This window comes from Pseudopipra pipra, chromosome 8 (genome assembly GCF_036250125.1).
Source record: "Pseudopipra pipra isolate bDixPip1 chromosome 8, bDixPip1.hap1, whole genome shotgun sequence".
Taxonomy (NCBI): domain Eukaryota; kingdom Metazoa; phylum Chordata; class Aves; order Passeriformes; family Pipridae; genus Pseudopipra; species Pseudopipra pipra.
In genome coordinates, this window is record NC_087556.1 from 21,554,618 (window position 1) to 21,575,558 (window position 20,941).

General features: G+C 38.5%; 1 protein-coding gene across 5 annotated transcripts; it reads left to right on the plus strand.

The window, feature by feature from the left end:
• Positions 1-9,334: 9,334 nt before the first annotated feature.
• ZNF518A (zinc finger protein 518A) lies at positions 9,335-19,407 on the plus strand. Of its 5 annotated transcripts, none has more exons than XM_064662970.1 (3): positions 9,335-9,547; positions 11,211-13,048; positions 13,714-19,407. In XM_064662970.1, exon 3 carries the CDS (start codon positions 13,826-13,828, stop codon positions 18,491-18,493), a length of 4,668 nt encoding a protein of 1,555 aa, XP_064519040.1. In that variant the 5' UTR covers positions 9,335-9,547; positions 11,211-13,048; positions 13,714-13,825; the 3' UTR covers positions 18,494-19,407. The 5 variants fall into 5 exon arrangements, with proteins under 5 accessions (XP_064519040.1, XP_064519042.1, XP_064519043.1 ...); XM_064662972.1 differs by having other exon boundaries at positions 11,211-11,329; XM_064662973.1 differs by lacking the exon at positions 9,335-9,547 and adding an exon at positions 9,831-10,080.
• Positions 19,408-20,941: the final 1,534 nt, after the last annotated feature.

Below are 20,941 nucleotides of genomic sequence, written 5' to 3' on the forward strand. Positions count from 1 at the left end.
CATGAAACCATGTCTGAACTATATATAATGGCAGTCATATTGAGCATACTCTTCTTCTCACTATCCTCCCTTCAGTGAACCATGAAGTCTGAGGATTATGTGGGACTGGTGTGCTTTGTGGTTTTGCTTTCCTTTATCTCATTTTTTTCTTTCTTTCCTTTCCTTTTTTTTTTTCTTTTAAATAAAAGCAGAACAAATATTACTAGCATACCAGTGGAAAATTTAGGCTCAGTTCAGGAAAATAACTTAGTTGTTTGAAAGGACTTTGGGATACACTTGACAAGAGGAATTTCTTTATGATATAAAGTCACTGGCATAGGATCATTGGCAGGTGTGTTTGGAGTAAATGTGGCCAGACTGATACTTCAGCTAAGGGATTACCAATTCTTGGACTTGCCTTTTCCAGTTGCATAGAACTGATCTCATATTAAAGAACTGCAGATAGTTCATCATGGATGCAGCTCAGAGTCTGGGCCTATAAATCTAATCATACTAATCAGATAATCTGATAAATGTCCTTGCTGGAAGTGCAGAAGAATGCTGGGTGGAAGGGAAGAGTTGGAATCTTTTTAAATCTTAATTGCTTCATATGCACCATTATTTTAATGTTTGATACAGCCAACAATTGGACAGGACATGTAGTGTGTAGGTCACCTCTTAGGATCAGTTTAGCCCTTTCAGGAAAGGGAAAGAAGGTCATTAATCCTTGATTTATGTGCATATACCCCACAATAGTAATGCAAGCCTGCTCACTGTTATTCTAACACTGCTAATTGGGAGGAGTTCAGCAGACGTGTCTGGTATCCTCTGAGGTCCAGCTGGTATCCAATTTCCAGCAGAGTTTGCTGAGAAACATGAAGGTCAAGTAACTTCTCCGAGGTTACACCATAAGTGGCTCAGCTGGGATTAGGACCCAGATTGGCCTCGCTCCTAATCTTTTGCCTTATTAGTCACTCTAGTCTCTTTCTGCAAATACTTAACAGGTTCATATTTGCAGTTTCACAAACACAATGTTGTGGGCAAACTCACTTAATTTGGGGGAATAGATTTCATGAGAATGGAAATAATGAAATAGCATTAGCAAAGCTAACTCATAACTGAAATGTAAAATAATTATGACTGGATTTTGCTTATGGGAGATATTATTTTAATGGTGATGTTGTACTTCTCTTCTTGATCTCTTATGTCTCAGAACTGTGCTCATCTGACCACTCTCCCTTATCAACTGTCCATACACATGCTATCGAGAAGCATGATATTTGCTGAAATATTTGGACTCTGTATTTACATTTATTATAACCCAAAGAAATTGGCTGATTGGAAATGCAGAAACAGTAACAAGATGGCTGTCACATGGTTTATTTGTTCTTTTGTAAAACTCTCTGTGAGGCAAATGCTGCAGCATTTGGGATACAAAAATGTTATAATGTAGTTGTTTTACTCATCTCTTGGGTGGGATGGAGCACTCCACCTTTAAGCAGAAAACCATCAACAGAGTTTTCAGTTAGGATGAAGAAAAACCCTGATTTTACATATCTCTAACTGAAAACCACGGCAAGTATTATGGAGCATGAAACAGTTTATAGTGCCAGCTGGTTTTAATTAAAGGCTTAGTTTCCCCAATACAAAGACACTTCATTACAAACCAACAAACATGATCACACCAGTAGTCTGCCCTGATTCTGTAAATAGGAATGGGTACAATGTACAAGACTGGAAAACTTGGAAAGCCTTGTGGGGCACAGAACTAAAATAATAGCCAACACTTCTCACAAGGATTAAGGAGCCAGAAAAACAAAAATGTCTTTATTTAGCTTGTTGCTAAACTATGTCAGCACAGTGTAACTGATCTCCTGCCATTAGGCTGTGAAATCCAAAGCCATGGGGTGCAATTAAAAGGCAACCTGGCACCTGCTGTCTCCAATACACCTTTTGAAATAGCTAGAAAGAGAATATGCAGTTTATCAAGGGATTGAGGATGGTATATGAAGGGTTATCCATGGTAAATTCCTACTTCAGAGTTAGTCTAGTACTATATGGCTTGGACTCCTACAATCTCTATCTCCACTCTTCGAAAGCTACCACTCTATATTAATAATCTCAGCAAAAATTCCAAAGATGAATGAATATGGAAATGGGACTCATTTGCACAGCGATTAGAGAAGATTAAATGCAATGACATAGTTGTGGGGCTATGCAGAGAAACTCTATTGTGCTGCTGTCTTTGTCAGACCTGGAGTGCAGTAGAGGATCTGCTAGCTAAAGATTCAAGATGACATAAAATTTAAGAATTGTTGACTATATTAAACCAATAGATTATTAGATTTTAGTCTAAGAATAATCCTTTAAAATCCATTTGAAACCTTGTAGGGAGCCAATGAAATGGATCAAAATTGGATAAAACCGGAGAGATTTCTTCCAATGTCTAACTTGATACCATTTTGAGACATCTTCAGAGCAATTTCTAGAAGATCCAGATAGAATTCTACATGTGGTGATATAGTAGAGGTACAAAAAAGTATAAAGGTATCTGAGAATAAGAAAGGAATGTAGTTTCCCATTAGATTCAAGGTTGGTACAGTTTTCGTTAGGAGAGATTTATCAGCAGTGACTAGAATGGAAGTTGTTGTTCAAGCAGCTGAGAGGAAACAAGTTGGGTCCTATTCCACATGGAGATATCTGTGATTTCCACAGAATCCTACAGGAAGCAAGCACTCATACCTGAATGTTGTTTACTTCTCCCGTTTGATTGTGGTGTGAAGTGTATGTATGTATCTCAGACTGAAATGCAGGAAGTACTGCTAATATTCATGGGAAAAAAGATGTATGAGAAATGTCACACAGTTCTTGAAAAAGAAACTCAAGAATTTCCTAATTTATATCGAAGACTGTACAAAGCTGTTGAAAAAACCAAATTAACCTTATAAATAACTAATGCTTTAGGACCCCCATGAGCATACTCCTTCACTCCAACTGATGGATGCACTGAGGCAGAGAGGGTAAACAACTTGAGCTGAAGTGTGTAGGTATGGACCTGTGTTCCTAGATGGTAAAAACTCATGGGAGAGCTCTACTAACAGGTACTCATAACTGTTAGAAATGCAAAAAAGGGACAGAAGTTGTAGTGTTATAGAATATGTAATGCCATGCCTCATGTTATGGCATAGAACAACTTGGCGGTTTAGATATTTCAGTTTATCTGCACCTTCCAAAACGGAAATTAGCACCAGCCTTGCAAAAGAAAACCAGACCAGTACTCAGGATGTATTATGTAATGTTGCATCAGGACAGTATGTGCAATGGTGTGTGATTTCTAGTTAGTTTTCTACCAAGAGTAAAATCTTCCCCATTTAGAGAAAGGCTTGAGGTTGATCTTGTTTTCTCAGCATTTCTGTGCGTTAAGAGATCACTGCAGTTCACTTGGATTCAAACTTCTCTGGGTTTGCCAGTTTCTCATCTCATCTGGAAAATTGTTTTCCAGTTTATTGCTCATATGTTGCTTCACTACTGATAAAAAGAATGTTGAAGTCATTAGTATCTGATGATGAAGAAGATGGTCATGTCACTCAAGACATCCTGCTGGCTCAGCTGTCATTGAAAGCTGTAAAGTCAAGATATCAGTTCAGGCAATCTTTCTGAGTCATCTGGCCGTAACTAGTTTTCCAAAGGGTAATGGCCTCACCTCTGAGACAGCTGGTTGGTATAACCTGTCTCAATATATATGAGATGGGACAGGATGCTCTGGGAGGCTTAATGCCTTTTAGTTGTAATTGTGCTCTAGATTCTTGCTCTTGAGTGTTAGTTTCTGTCTACAATCCTGATCCAATTTTCTGCTTTCTAGACCTTGTCCTAGTTCCTCCTCCTCCTAAGTGCTAGTTCCTAATCTTGCCCTTCATCTGTTCAGCCTTGGTTCCTAGGTTTTGCCTCTTTCTTTTCCAGCCCTAGTTTCTGCTTTAAGTTAGCTTGCCTGAACTTGTTTCGGCTTGGACTGCTCACGATCCTGAAGACACTTGCAAACATTGAGGCTAAAATTATAATGAGCCAAATCTGATCTTCACTTAGCCATGCAAACTTTAGTTTTAGTGAGATTAAAATATTCTCCAAGGACAGCAACTTTAGTATAGCCTAATCAAAAAAACATGATATGTAAAAATTCTAGTTCTTTTACCAAGACAAGCTATTCATGATGGTGAATCACATCTTTTAGCAGATGATTAGTAATTGAGTTACATGTGGTAAATAAATACAGTGATAAACTTTTAAAACCTTTTGTTTACACATTTCTCAGAATGCCTCTTCCTTTTGCTCTCTGGAAACACTCCTCCATTCCCAAATTATAACAGTAAAAAAGTCTCTTACTCATTTCACATACTGAAAAGGCAAAGAGATGCTTTCTCCACAAGTTTCTAAAGAAGACTCAATAACTTCCTAAGAATTTCTCTCACTTGTACAACCGTATGATCAAAAATTGGACGTGAAAAAGATGTGCTGAGAATAAGTGTATGTAGGATATCCAGCTATAACAGGGCCTCTTAACTGGATGTGTCCATCTGGTGGGTGTATTAAAACAATTAACATAGGAAACTGGTGTATGGAGTCTATTTAGCTGAGCATCATCTGGCCAAAAGCAGATTCCAACGGAGCTGTAGAAAAGGAAGGCAAATGCTGCTATTTCCCCAGCTGAAGAGTTGAAAAACTTGTTGTCATCAACAAATTTTGGCATAGTGTAGGCTCTTTCATGTAGAAAGAGAAACTAATTTAAATTCATGTTAGATTGAATGCTGTAGTTGTTTTTATTTCAACTTTTATTCCTGAAGTTTTAACATTTATGGTTTAGACAGCTCCAAGACTGATTTGCTCCATGAAATCCACAAAGAAAACTAAATTGTTGGCTTCTTTCACTGTTGCAATATTGCTATAGATGTGCAGGTAAAGATATAATAAGAGATCAAGGCTAAGTAAGGTCTGTAAATTCCTAAACATAATTTTCCTACATCTAAGTACATTTAGTCCCTGGTTCCTTCCCCATGAATTTCCAACCTCTGCTATGTGTGATATTGCCCACCCAGTTGTACCATGAAGACAGACATATTTTTTAATATACTTTTCATGGACATTTTCAGAACATACTGTCTTCTGGAGAAACAGATAATCACTTCAGCTTTTCTGGTGATACTAAGTAGTAGCTGTAGCTGCCAAGCAGTACCTAAGGATATGGTTTATAATCTTATTACATAAAATCCAGGAAAGAAATATCAATTAATTATATTCTATAAAGTATATATTTAATAAATATATTAAATGCTGAAATAGAAAAATGCATGAGATTAAGTTTTATTCACTAAAACCCACAACGTGATTCAGAATTTTATTTGCTATAATTAAGGAATGATTTATCCCACATCATAAGAAAAATCTCAGAAACAAGAACTCTTCCAGAAAATCTGTACAGCCAACAGATGAGCAAGTTATAAGATAAGCACTCAGAATTTCAAACCACAGGAGAAAAACCAAAATGGATTTGCATCTGTAAGAACAGACTTGTGGAGGTTTCTACATTAAAACTCTGCTTTATGAAATATGTGTGAAAGACTGTCAAATTGTCTCAAAAGTATCAGTAGAAAAAGATTAGAGAACAAAATGAACAGTAGCAAGGCCAGTATGACCACAGCCAGGAGTTGTAGTGCAATAAAGAATGAAAGGACTGCATGATTATGTCTGAGATGTAACTTTCTTTCACTTTAAGTGAAAGAATAGAAGGCGGCATATGGGACACCAGTTTTTTTACAGGATTTATGAGCTGAACAAAAGAACTATTTACTAATAACTTTTATGTCCTTACAGAGCAAAGTGATAAAACACTAAAGAAAGCACAGAATACACGAATATATTAATTTATTATATGGTATTTTGTAAACTTTATTAGTTTAAATTCATGTTAGATTGAGCAAAAAATGCAAGAGAACGAAGACTAAAAGTTGCCATAGAACAAAAAACTTTTTGAGATTTTGCTACTACATGTAACAATAATGTGAATAATCACAGATGTGAAAATCTAACTGAAACAATGTTTTCACTTTTAGCCAGGTAGTTCCACTTTCTTGTAATTCAAAAATGGAACACACTAGCAGCAACTCTTTATTATTATTTCTAACTCAGAAAGAAGCTCTCTCCTATGTGTGACTGAATTCAGTGATTTCAGGCAAATGCTTGAGCAACTTCACAATAAAAAGATGTAGTTTTCTTTAGAAAATGAAGAGTCCATGGAATCATTTATCATCCATGTATTTGCCTTAGCACACACTTTTGAAAATGGAATATTTTTTTTCCCCAAGTGTTTCTGAGGAAATACTTCCATCGGTCCCAATTATTTGGTGTAGATAAATATCTGATATAAATAATTCCTGATAGTCTAGCAGATTATAAAATAAATTGTTCCAATCCATTCCGCTATCCATAAATAAACTGGATATCTAAATGAAACCAGGGATGTAGTACTCCTATTGTTTGTGAACACCTACGTAAAGCATTAAGTTTTCAATTTTAAAACATTAGAAATACAGAATTAATAGAAACAATAATAAAAAATCACACTATAAAGACTACTTATTTGCACTTAATTGCCCTATCAATTTATAACAGACTGTTACTAATGACACATGTGGTGGGAAGCCCTGCCATTGTTTGCTATTTCAGATGCACAGAATAATGTGATGTTATGCACACTGGGACAGTACAAATACCTTTAAAGCTTCCAAAATACTACACAGCTTACATATGCTTCTGGAAACAATAGCCAATGCTCAGCAAAAAAACCCCCCAAACCAACACCAAACCCAAAACTGACTGCAGATGTCACAGCAATTTTTTTTTTAAGAACTGTTGTGGGATATTGTGTTTTACAGAACATAGATTGTCTTGTGATTGAACATCATTTTCACAGGATGTCACATAGTACAGTGGACCAAAATTAATTTATCTTCTGAAAAAGAATGAAGTACTAGAATATTATATAGATTCAGTCCTGAATTTGTAAGATTTGGGAATTTAATAGTGATGTGTATATACTGTGCCTCTGGATATCCAGATGTATCATGTCTGATCCCTGTCTTCAGGAAAAATAATAGAGAGTTATTTTAGTCACCCTGCAGCATTCATTGGTCCTGGAAAGACCCTTGAAATAAAAGTGTGTGATGACGCCTTAAACAAATCATACTCTAGGGATAAAATTAAAGTACTTAGAAATATGTAAGTTTGCATTCTTGTGCTCTGTCACAATTCATGCCTGATGTCACACGAGCTTCAACTGCCAGCATCAGGATTGTTTCTGTATCACTTGAGAAGACTTTGATCTTCCTTGGATTGCCTAGATGGGTTTTCATTTAGTTTCTACTCTGAGCTTTGTAAAAAGGCAGTGGTTGCTTTCCTTGGTTCTCTCTTCAGTGATAAGGCAGCCTCTCATTTCATAGTTTGTAAGGGGTTCCTAGCATTCCTGCAAATGGGAAGGCTGTAGACTATTCCTGTTACTGAGAAATTTTGGGGAGCATTTTTGTGGATGCTGACTCTCATGACTAAGGAGCTCTTTCATGAATTTTGGGAGAAGCTACTATAGAAAGTCAATCTTTTTGGTGGGGTTGCCCATTGTTGTAGTTTTTCACTGTATTGCCACCATTTTTTCCCCATATACTCCTATACAGATCTTAATCCCAACAGAAATTTACTGTTAGATTGTGTGTTTTGATGTAATTTTTGGTTCCTCTTGTGCTATGAAGAATCTCAATGTATGTGATAAATTAGATAAAATTAAATAACCTTTCTTTTTTCTTCTCTCCTGCTGGTGTTATCTCACAGGTTTTCTTTTTTTTGTCGTGTGCTTGATATCCATACATGTTCTAAATTTGAATAATAAAGTGATAAAATAAAGAGAAAATGTTTGTTTCCATCTTAGATGTGAATTCGTTGGGATTAGTAGTTGACAGCATGATGTATATTTTAATTTCATTAGGAATTTTAATTATATTTTAATTAGATTAGGAATACTAGCATTCTAACACAAATTTGATACTGTAGCTGCTCATTAGACTGATGATTTTCACAAATAATTCTTTATCTGGCTTTAGGGCTGCTACCAGAACTATGACATTACTTTTTTCTTTCTTCAGCTGTAGTTAAGTTTTCAAATCCTCCAAACACTACAGTACATGTGTACAATCTCCGCTTCTGACTACTTAGAAATGTGTAATGAATTAGAAACCAGAATACATTTCCCTGCTTGCTTTTGGCATGGATTGTTTCATTTGGGTGTAGTAGAACCATCAGTGATATAATTCTTTTCTTGAAGACATTTTTTAGGGCCAAAACCCCCATGCAAAAATGGCTTCTATTAATTTTCTGTTACAGTCTAGGACACAAGGGAAATAAGTGATGTCAGTTGGAACAAGGAATCAAAAATATATTTATGTTTAATTTACCCTTATTCTATGCACGAACAGACAGCAACACTTCTTGTTCTCATATTTAATCACGAGTAAAAAGTGCACTTATTAAACTTTGTTGCAACTAGATGCCACAAGGAAAGTTTAGCTACATTGCTCAGCTAAATTGTTCATGAGATGGTTTAGGCCTTTTCCTCTGGGAAACCTTTTTCCCCTTTGCTTTTGATTTTTGAACATGGTTTCACAAGTGGAGAGAGGATTTCCTTTTCAATGACCTCTTCAATCATTCATCTTTACAGTCTATTTCTGCCACAGGCATTCGCCCTTTTGTGGTCATGGTGCATCTGAATTTTATTACCTCTCCCTTTCCTTCATTCTCCTTGGTGACCTTTGGGTGATCACGTGCATTAGAACTCAGCACAAACGCGAAGCGCACGCTGCTAATAACAAGTGCTGTTTATCTCACCTCTACGCAGCAATGATACTGGGGCTCCAACAAGACAAGCGCTCTGTACTGATTTTCAGCTTTGATTTTTTATTATCTTGAGCATATTAAAACACATCAACTGATCCCATGCATATATAATACGTCCTGGATGCTTTAAGTGCTGACATCTCCTACAGACTATATATCCTGCCTACTGTTGTGCCTATGCAGGTCAGCAAACTCATGTCTAGAGTGGGGCACGAAGAGCCTGGGCCAGTTCTTTCCTCTGTGAGGAGCATCACCTCTCCCTGCCCAGCGCCGTGGGCCCAAACACACCCTTGGGCACAGGGAAGCGCTGAAACACTCAAGGGAACGATGGGCGGTGCCCTTGACCATGCCATGTGCCCAACGCCCGAGGTGGAGGAGGAGGGGAAGGAGGAAGGGGGGAACAGGAAGAGGAAGAGAAAGGAGAGGAGGAGGAAGGCAGCGGGGTCACTGGGTGCTGGTCCCGCGGGGGCGGTGCCGCCCCACCCTCCTTGGCCCTCGGCGGCCGCCGTCCGTCGCCCCCAGGTGAACGCGTATCCCTCCGCCGCGGCCGCCCCTCGTCGGGCTCGCACCCGCAGTGCCCGGATGGAAACTGTGATGGCCTCCGGCAGCGCCGCGCCGGGCGACGGCGGGACCCGCGGTAACTGCGCGGGAGGCACCGGGCGGGAGCGGGGGGTCCCCGAGCCGTGCGGGAGCGGCGGCCGGGAGCGGCGGCCCGGCGCGGCGCCGTGGCGGAGCGGGGCGAGCAGGGAGCACCAGCCGCGGCGGGGCGGGACGCGGCACCATTAAATAGTGCTCGCCCGCCGCCCCGCCGGCGGCGGACGGGTCACGGGGCGGTCGGGCCGGGCGGGCGGGACTGGGGGCGCCTCATGCCGGGCTCCCGCGGGCCGCGGCACCGTGTTCCTCCGCCGGGTCCGCGCGGGGCGGCGCTGCCGCCGGGGCCGCCCGAGGGGCCGCGGGGCTCCCGAGGAGGAGCCGGCGAGCGGAGGGAGGGCCCCGCTCGCCCCCACCGTGCTGTCGGGCAGCGCCCGGCGCTGCGGCCGCAGTCGCACCCTGAGGCGGTGGCAGCGCGGGGGCTCCGTCCCTGCGCTCCCCGGGCTCCCCGATTCTCGCCCCGGCACCGGCGCTCCCCCGGCAGCCCCGGTCGGGCGGAGGCGGCGGCGGTGCCCGTAGGTGGGCAGGGCTGGCCGAGTGTCCCTGCTCTGTTCGTGAATGCCAAGTTCGCCGTGTGTCTGTCTGTCTCTCTGTGAGCTGTGAGAGTGATCGGGTGATTTGTTACGATTTTTTTTTTTTTTTTTGCAAGTGCAGCGTTGTGCTGTCAGGTCGTATCTGACCGCTCCAGCTCTATGGGTTTCTTAAGATCTAGTTCTGTTTAGTCCCTGCATGTGTCCAGATCTTGGTAGAGATGAAGGCACCACTCTAAATTTGCAGGCACATAGGATGGGACTAGCCATGGGATATGCTGCAATACAGGTTTTTTTTTTCCCGAAGTAAAATTTAATAAGTGTAAGTTTTTACAGAAATGTGGAAAATACTGCCTGCCTCGATATGTATTTTGAATTTTGTTCGAAATGGAAAAACTGTAAAAGTTACCTAATTTAGCAGTGTCTAACTCCTGTTTGTTGTTTCTCACTAGATCAAAGTATATAGCTCAAACTTCTCTGTGTGCACTTTCTTCAAACAAAATACAGACAGATTGAGCATTTTTGGAGAAAGAAAATTGAGGCTTAGAGCCTCAAGTGGTTACTTATGCTTGTGCTTAGTGGTTTGGTTTGTTTTTTTTAGTGAGAATTAACTGTGGCACGTGCTTATGTATTTTCAACGTTTGTGTTCGTTATATCTGTTTTTTAATCTACTTACTTATTTCAGATACTGTGAACGTAATATTCTGCCTCCTTCTAGGGATTTGCAAAACTTTACAGGAACTTCTAATTAGGTCTTTGCTATAGAATTCATTAATATTTTTGCTGAAGAAAAGATAAATGCCTTTTGAGTTCAAGTTAAAATTTGATAGACAGAGGCACCAGTTACTTCTTTCTGTCCTGTTTTTAAGTTACCATATGTTTATGCTTATCAATTACAAATGCCTGAGATGTAGTGGCAAAACTAAGGTTAAGATAGGCCTTGTTATATTGTATATATACAATATTGATACTGTATTTGATGGTGTTCCTTGAGAGAGAACATACTACTTATTTTTGTCTTCAATGTATCAAAAATGCACATAATGTAAAATTGCGAGGGATTTGTGCTTTTCAGCTTTCAGTTATGCATTTTAAAATAGCTTTCCTTTTTGTTTTCAGAACTTTTTTTAGTATTTCTCCTGACTGTGGCCTTTTCTGAGTCTTGCATATTTACCTCTTCTATGTTTGTGGAAAAAACCCAGCTGTTGAAGAATTGAAGTCAGCTCTTTTCCACACGCGTAAGTCAGACTTCTTTGATAATGTACATTTAAAATTGCTGCGATTTTTTTTTTAACAGTTGATTGTTTCTGGTAAATATTTTTATTTGTCATGTGGCAGGTGCTTGTCCATAGTTGCATACAACCCACTAATAACAAAGTTAGGTTGTAATTTATAAGGATAATTAGTAAAAGGAGATCTCAGATCAGGTTTGTATATGCCCAGCTGGGACTCTGCGAAACGTAAATGTTTTATGCAGTTAGTGAAATTTTGCTCAGTTAAGGACCACATTGGCCCCATGTTAAAAGCCTGTGCCTTGTTCTCTACAGTATTTTATCCACTTCTGATTTTTATAATGTTAATTGTAAATATACTTCAGGTGTCAGTTTTCAACAGTATAACATTTTAATCTGAATGATGGGCAGCTACTAACAGGATGATGTATTGCATCATGCAACCTGTAATCTTTGTGTTGCATCTGTATTAAAAAAGTTCTTCAAGCAAACAAATCTAAGTTATTTTTAGTTACCTTTTCTTTATGTGGGAGTTCAGCTTGCTCCTGTTCAAATAACAGATTTACTATTGACAAGGGGACACATTATAACACATGTTTTGGTGGAAATGGAGTGTAAATGCACATGAGTTGCATCTTCTGAAGGCTCAAAGTAGAGTAGTATCCTATGTATTAATTTCTGGTGTGGAAGACGGGAAGTGTGTCACTGAGTTAAAAGAAAAATAAAAATCCTGGACTCAGAGTGTATTCATTTGGAAAGATTCCCAAGGAGGGATTGTAGATCTCTGTGGCTTGTCAGTTTTTTGAATGTCAAGTGCATAGTTGAAATCTTGCAGGTCTCATAGCTGGAGAGCACAGTTAAGTGAATTTATTTGATATTGGGTTCTGTGTAAAATGTCACAGCCTGTTTTGCTTATTCAGGAATTGTGCACAAATGCTAATATCTTCTCCCAAAGAATGCAATAAAGCATACACTTAAAAAAAGAAGTGCTTTGCTTTTCTTGCTACATGATACATGAACATGGACTTGTAAATTTTTCAGTCTCCATTTTCTTTGTCAGGTATTTGCATGTTTAATGCTGCATACTTGCTTCTCATAGGACTATGGGAAAATATTTGGAAAACGTTAGGATTATTGCTTATGATGGCTGGGAGCTCTAGAAGCAGTCTAGAAGCTCTTCATCACAATGAGGGAGAGGCTGTGATCATTTTTTCAGTTTGAATGTGAATAAATAAGATGATCTAATGAGTTCCAAGTCTGTGTTGCTTCCGGGTGGGCACGGGAGTAGTGGAGAGAGAACCACTGATCAGATTTCAGCTAACAATTTTGTTAGGAAAGAAGAAAGGGACTCTGTGACTTCTACTGTAGAAAAGTTTTTACTAAAAAGTGTTGTACTAGTGAAGAAACAGTTCTTCCTTTCCACTGTTGCTTTTCAAAATTTAAGTTATTTTTGATGCTGTTTCATTTCTGCTGATTCTGTGTCGACATGTGGGAGCGTTGTTCGAGCACAGACCTGAGCTGCTATAAATGGTGCAGCCTGTTGTGGAAACACTGACATGAAGTCTGTAGTGAGGCAGTGATGCTGACCCTACCTCTTTGAGCCTTTTAATCCATAGAGGAGTACTGTTGTCAGTCATGCACTTGTTCTGAAAAGATTAAATGTGTGGTGAGAAACCTGAGATAACTTTTATCTATTGACTACTTCAGCCTTGTGTGGTACTAAAGGTAGGCATATGAAAAATTCATTGTAGATCAGTGTGGTGGGTTTTTTGGTGTTGGTAAAGGTCATGTCTCCGTTGGTGGAGTAGATCTTTTGTCAGATCGTGATTTTTCTTTGTCTTTGCTTTTTAAACACAACAGTTAGTTGCTAATAGAGTAGCAGACTTGAGTAATGAAAATATCAAATCCTGCTGAATTTGACTTGTTTTTAGCACTTCAGCTATGTTCAGTTATTGATCCATGTCACAGAGGAGTGTTTATGTTTGCTTGAAATCCCAAATGGGTAATAAATACAATCTTCATTTTAAAAAAGTAGCTCTTGGGATTTCTTATGCTTACAGGGTGGGAAAACCCCAAAATTTGATGGCATGGAATTTCAGTGTTTTCGTCTTTCAGTAGATGTTGTTCTTTAAGACTTATTTTTCAAGTTTTATATATATGTTTTTTGAAAACAAACAAACAACAAACCAACAAACAACCCCAATACAAGCAAGCAAACAAAGCTTATTGCTTATTTTTTTGCCTCATCCTTTCCCTTCCCCCTTCCCTCAAATGCTGTTACAAAAATCAACAACTTCCGAGATTGGCATGTATTCATTAATGAATTGTAATGAGTGTTCTAATTGCATTAGTTTTAAAAGTAATATTTTCTTTGTTTTTTTTAATTTCAGGAGAATGAAATGGGGAAGTTGTAGAGCTTTGACTCAGCGCAGTAGTCTCATTTGCTGCAGAAAGTAAAACTAATCTCAAGAATTCACGTAAAGAAAATTAAAGCCTAAAATCATGTCATCTGAAAAGGAACAGATTTTTTGTGATAAAAAGCAAATTAGTTTCTTAAATCACAATACTATGAGGAATTGTTCTACAGATACTACTTTGGAAAAAGAATCAGTGAATGATCCTTTAAGTATGAGGATTCAGCCAGCAATTTTAGATGTCAATCTTGCTTATGGACTAAAAAATGTGAAAATTGAATTACCCAAGGTGAACATTCCAAATGAAGTATTAATGAAACATGAAGTTGATAGGTTTAGAAAACTCTTTCAGTGTAAGCAGCAAACTGCAAGGAAGTCCTTAAGTCTAGACAAAATAAACGGAAGCAATCCTGATTGTTCAGAGGGAAGCCACTTGCAAAATAAACCAGAAGTGCAATTTGAAAAAGAGTTGAAAACTGCAGCAAAGATACTGAATTTCACTTGCACAAAGTGCAAGGATAACATTAGATACAGCCCAAATGATCTGCAGAAACATTTTCAGCTGTTACACTATGGCGAGTTGCCTTTGTATCCTTGTGAGATGTGCAGCTTCTCAGCCAATGACTTTCAGTCCTTTAAACAGCATCGGCGCATCCATCGTAGCACTTTGGTAAAATGTGAGCTCTGTAATGATGAACAGATATACACTTTGTTGGATTTGACAAAACACTTCATATCAAAGCATTGCGTAAATGGTCACTTTCAATGTGAAAAATGTGCATTTTCTACCCATGATGTGGGCACGTTTGTTCAGCACATTCACAGACATAAAGAGATTCCCTATAAATGTGGAAAATGCCATCAAGAAAACTTTACAGAAGAGGAGCTCCAAAATCATCTTCTTGTTCATACCAGTATGTTTTCCTTTGGTTGTCATTATTGCAGTTACAGCACATCACGGAAAGATTATCTTTTAAAACACATCATAGCTTTACACAGAGATCACTTTATTGCTAAAGAAAAACTGGAAAAGGATAAATATGAAAAAAGAATAGTGAAGACTCCAGCAGGGCTAAAGCTTGTGTTGAAAAGGTATAAAATAGGAGCATCCAAAAAAGCACTCTGGAGACGGAAAGAAATAAGCAGTGGAAGTGACAATACTGGAGAAGAAAATGCACAAGTGCTAAGAAGTGTGAATAAAATTCAGACAAATGCTGAGGAGCTGAACCAGTGTATGAGAGACATGGAAACAAATGAAGAAAAAGATGAAGTTAAGTACACAGAAAAGCGTAATTTCGTGGATGGAATGTTCTCTGCTACTACTGCACAATACAATAAGGCAGATGATGGAACAAGTTACGGACTGGGATTATTGAAAAATGCTGTTCATGGGCCAACAGTGTTGATGGTTAAAAACAATAAAATATCTGTTCCGGCAAATTACAGCGCTAAATTTATGGGCTTTAAAATGGTAGATGGAAAACAACATATTGTTATAAAATTACTACCTACAAATAAGCAAAATGAGTATTTGTTGGGTCAGAAAGCTGATCCTGTTAATGATGGTTCTGCAACTCCTTTGCTACAGACTTCTGATCCCTGTGGTTTGTCTTCAGGTGCTGTAGTGCATGTAACTGATCAGTCAACCTTAAAGAACAATTCTGTTCACCCATTAACCTCCCCTCTGTTTTCTTGTCCTGCACATCATTCAGGAAAAATAAAAGTGGAAAAACAAAATAACTCCATACTGTATGGCAGGAGTGTTTCTGAAACTGTAGCACCTTCTAATATAGCTGTAGGAAAAAGTTCAAATTATTTGCCAATGAAGTTGGGCTCAACTGTACCTCCACGTGACAAAGTAACAAAAGCTGGAACTCCAAACAGTGTCTCATGGGGAAACTTTAGCCCTTCAAGTCATCCTCAGGTATTACCACCCGCTATGACAAATACACTTCATTGTGACCCTATAAAAATGCCCTTTTTTCCTGAACTGAAAATACAAAATGGTGGCCTGAATAATAGTAATGGAACTAATAATCTCTATTATTCAACTTCAGTGGATTCTTCTAAGGAAGGGTTGTTGTCTTTTCACAACTATTCCAAAGTGGACTCTTTGGATAATCCATGTAGCATTCGGATGTCAACAGATGACAGACACAAAGAATTTGTATCTAGCAAAACCGTTTCTTTTCAAAACAGTGGAAGTGAATCTGCACCTTCATATTCAGAGTCAATGAGAGGCTTAAAAGCAGAGAAAGTTGTGTCAGCTCGATCAAATATTGATAAAACTTACAAACACATAAACACTAAAAATAACTCTGTGTCTTTTAAAAGCCAGTCTAAATGCGGTGTTGACAGTGAGTGTTTTACAGAGGACCAGCATCATGGCCAGCAGTATTTGGACACTACCATAGGTCAAGGCTTTCAGAACGTAGCTGAGAAATTCCAAGAAAATGCCTCTGATTGTGTTAACTCTTTCTTAATGCCTAAAATCACATCTGTTTTCTCATTGCAAAGTGAACAAGCAGCTAATTATTTATCGCCTGAAATAAAACAGATACTGCAAGATGTGTTAAAAGTGAAAACAACTTCTCAGCAAGAGTTCCACAGCAAGACAAGTAACTCTGTAAAACTTCATTCTGACAAGCTGCTTTCTGGTCATGAGGCCAGGAATACAGCCTTCATGCATTTAAAAAGCTCTGCAACTACATGTGGTTTTCAGAGGCCTCCTTCTAATGTAGACTTTCATTTATATAAGAGAGAGTGGAACACAAGATGTAGCACAAATGAAGGCACACATTGTGGGAGAGAAAGACAGACATCCAAAACCTCTTTTGATTCACAGGATGTGGACAAATTATCCATAACTCCGGGTGTTGGTACATTGCTAAAAACTTGTACAGATTCAGTCTTAACACAGCAGTTAGTAAAAGAGAAAGTACTGTCTGCAGCTCAAAATCCCAGCAGCTTTTCACCAGTTTTACCTGTTCTTCAGGAACAGAAGAAAACCCTTTTCTTTAAGTCTCTTCCATCAGGATTTTTTGTTCCTTTGCACCTTGCTAACCAGCCTGGACAACAGGTGGCTTCAGGAAAATCTCTTCCATCAACCAGTTCATCAGATGGGCACGTGACTAAAGGTGTACCTGCATCTTTTGTTTCAAATAAGGGACCTGGAATGATTTTGACTTTTAGCAGGGCAGTTGGAACAGTTGCAAGTGCCGCTAATGATAGTTCTCAGGTTTTAGGGGGAATTGCATCCAGAGAAGTCGGTAAAATAACCATATCAACTTCAAAAGTGAAGGGGGAAAATGACAGTTTTGGAAATGTAAGAAGTTCCTGTAATAGGGAAGCAAGTAGTACAGCACATGATTCATTGACTAGCATGCCATTCAGAGGACCTCTTGTAACTACAAATGCATTGGAGTCATCTGTGAAAGGAATTTCTTCTGTGAAAGTGTTATCAGAGCATCGGGATGCTGTCTTTGGTTCTTTGGAGTCAGTAAACCAACAGGAAATTAAACAGGAACAAGATGTTTATGCACTTTTGCCTGAGGGACAGCAGGGAGCTTTTCTGAAATGTACGACACCAAACAAGCCTGTAGTTCATAAACCAATTTTTTTTCAGGATAATGCTCATTATCAAAATTGTCAACCAAAGAGAACTAGAGCCATGCAACAACAGCTTTTGCCGAAAATGAAACCTCCTACTTCACATACACTGGCTGATACCACTCAGTCAGTGAGCAACTCAGTGCCCTCACTACAGGCAGATAACTTGCAGTTCCTTACTCCTGCACTAGCACAGAAACAAACTAATCTTAGTTTTAATAATGCCTTAATCTTACCAGGTGGGTTAATGCCAGCAAATGCCTCTTCGGCAAGCTCTAATCCAGCATGTTGTGTTCCTCCTGTAGAACCTGTTTATTTTACTAAATCTGCAGGGACACGATTGCAAAAAGGTTCTGTTGAGAGTACACAAGTAATAACTGCTAACAACAGGAATAACTTTGGTTGTCAGAGGTCAACATGGAGCACCCAAACCAGAACTGCAAAAGTAAAACCTCGCTTAAAACAAACGCGGTCTAAAAGTTCAGAAACTCGAGGTGTGCAAAGAAATAAGAATTTCAAACGTAAAAGGAAGGCTAGTTGCCCAGAACCTCCAAGAAAGAAAGCAATGTTGCACAGAAAGTGTAAGGAAAAGAATCAAGCTGCAGTTGTTAGTGAATCAGGTAGCCCTTACAAACAAAGGGCATCAAAAAAAACTGTGAGGACTTTGAAATTACTTCCTTTTAATTCTAATCAGCTCGTAAAATGCCCTCGGAGAAACCAACCAGTTGTTGTGCTTAACCATCCTGATGTAGATGTTCCAGAAGTTGTAAATGTAATGAAAACTATTACTAAATTTAAGGGACACGTTCTTAAGGTTTCATTGTCAAAAAGAACTATTGAAGCACTTCTGCAGCCAGCCTTCTGCAGTCCTTTGGATGGAACTACTGATGATTTTTCTCAAAAAAGATACAGGACCATAAAACCTATTAGCCCTGTAAAAGAAAGATTTGTCTTAAAATTGACACTGAAAAAGACTAGCAAAAACAATTACCAGATTGTGAAAACTACCTCTAATAATACCTTGAAAGCTAAGTTTAGCTGCTGGTTTTGTGGTAGAATATTTGACAATCAGGATAATTGGGTAGGACATGGACAGAGACATCTGATGGAGGCCACTCGAGACTGGAATTCTTTAATGGAAGGATGACTGGTGAAGAAAATAAAACTTAAATACCATGCATTAAAGTTTTTAAAAAAATATTCAATTGAATTAGGATACACAAGTGATTTTGTTTTTTATGTCAGTATTGTAACTGAAGTTCAAAAATGATGAAAAGTGCTTGTGTTTTAAAAGAAAGAGCGTATTCCCTATTGGCATCAGCTTTGAGAAAGATCAAGGAGCTTTGTGGTTTAAATAACTTGTAACTAACTGCAAATACAATTCCATAAAAAGATATATTATTTTTTATTACTACTATATTATGTGCTATATTTTTATTCTATAGAATGAATCTTCAGGGCTTTTGTTCTGTACATATTTAAAAATCTCTAAACATGTAAATATTTTTATACTTTTCAGTTACTTGGTATAATTCTTGCACAGAAATTACACCCCATCCCCCATTTTTCAGTTCTGTGCATGCACTACTAAAACCAATTTTTAAAATCTTTTCAAATACACGCAGTTGTTATCCTGGGATTTCTGTTATTTTCACTTATTAGCTCTTGATTTTGTTTTTCAGGGATTGAACACTATTGTTAGCAAGTGCCTCAAAGATGTGAAGCAGTTTACATTATGTCGACTGTGTAACCATGGGTCTGTATAGGGCCACTCCCCCAACAGTTTCATTTAAACAAAGCCATATGTGAATGCTTTAAGCTATATTGCTATGCACATGACACTTGTACTATTTCTGTGCAGTTTGTCTACTTTCTTAGTGAAGTATTTTTCATATAAATTAATAAAATGTTACGTTTGTGTTAATACGGTGAGTCAGAATAAAGGCGATTGAAAATATACGGTATATATATTCATAATGTATATGGTGTTAAAGAATGGTGAACATTCCTAATCTGTATTGACTTTGTCTATTAAATTTGCTACAACTTGTGTTTACAGAAGATGACCCTGAGCATTTATAGAAGATATTCCTGTCTTGCTATGTCTGCCACAAACGCAGTATCGGGAAGTGCAAAGCACAATTTCAGGCCTTTAACTGCATTATAGTTTTGTCCCAGGTGGATGTAATTTGTTTTCTGCTATTGGTTATTCAGATACACTGCCTTTTAGGGTACCAGGGGTTTGGCAAAACCAAGGCTTGTATCCCATCTCCCTCATTTTACCAGCCAGTAGGGTAATGTTCTTAGGTGCCTTCTGGCTTCCTACTTAGACTTTTTGGGATAATGATGAAGAGAGAATATGCTTCACATTTTTTAATGTTTATGTGAGGGTATGTAAACCAAAGTCCATATCCATAGTGACTGAGAGTACACAGATGGAGGTTCTTATTATCCACAGTAATTATGTGTAGAGGCTTTGTCCTTCAGATTGTTAATGAAGTAGGAGGCTAGAACATCCAGACCTTTTGCCCAAGTATGGGAGGATTACATCTTAGGTGTGCAAATCAGCTGCCCGAAGTATTGGTGAAAAAACTTCCAAAATTGAATACTGGGCTTGGAGATGACTGGGGTATTTAAATCTTGGGGATTTTAGATTGTACACAAGCCAGGTAGTTCTCTGTGACTATTTCCATAAGGTGAAAATGAAGATTGCCTTGCTACCAATGAAACAGTTAGAAGTCTTTCATAGATGTCACAGGCATGTCCACTAACCTGAATTCAGCTTCTGTTTTAAAAAGTGTTAAAATGATTTAAAAAAAAAATTACTTCAGTGGCTAGATACGTTTTTCTTTCTTTATGTGTCTGTTGGTAGGAAGATGCCCACTCACTTGTAGCTGGTGAGTTATGTATGGGAGTCAACTGAAGCAGTCAAGGCAGCATAGTTTGGGTGAATTACAAGTTGGCGTGTGTTGGTATTACATACAGTTGGTATGTGTTTTGTATCAAAATTGGATCATTTTGTGCTGGGTTTGAACTCTGATAATAATTTGGCTAGGAACTTTGAAGATAAAGTGTAGTGGTGAGGAAGTATGTTGGAAAGAAACGGGATTAGGAAAGGACAAAAACATGTTAAGCTTTTTTGAGTAGAAGGATGGAGCTCTTGTCTGCCTCATTTTACTCTCCTATAAACCCTGAAACTGAACCTGTGAATTTTGGATATTGCCTTTGCCTTCTTTGGCAAAAGTGTCTGAATTTTTTTGCTAAACCTACTTGGTGCCACTTCAGCAAGGATGACCAGTTTTTGTTAACAATTACTTAGCATCAAGATTGAAGTTCTGCTGTAGAATAGGAGGATTTCTCTATATTTACGAATCATGAGAGTGGCAATTGTCGCTGGAATTTTTTTCTCAGTGGCTTGTTTTCCTATGAATTGAGTAACCTTAAGTGGTACTGTGAAAAAGAACACTGTAAAACTAGGAAATGTTGAAATAAGGTTGCTTTATACAATCTTAGTTCACTGTTGTATCTCACTTTATCCATGCACATCCATCTAATTCATTCTGTAATGGCTGCTCGATCCACAGCACTGAGATTT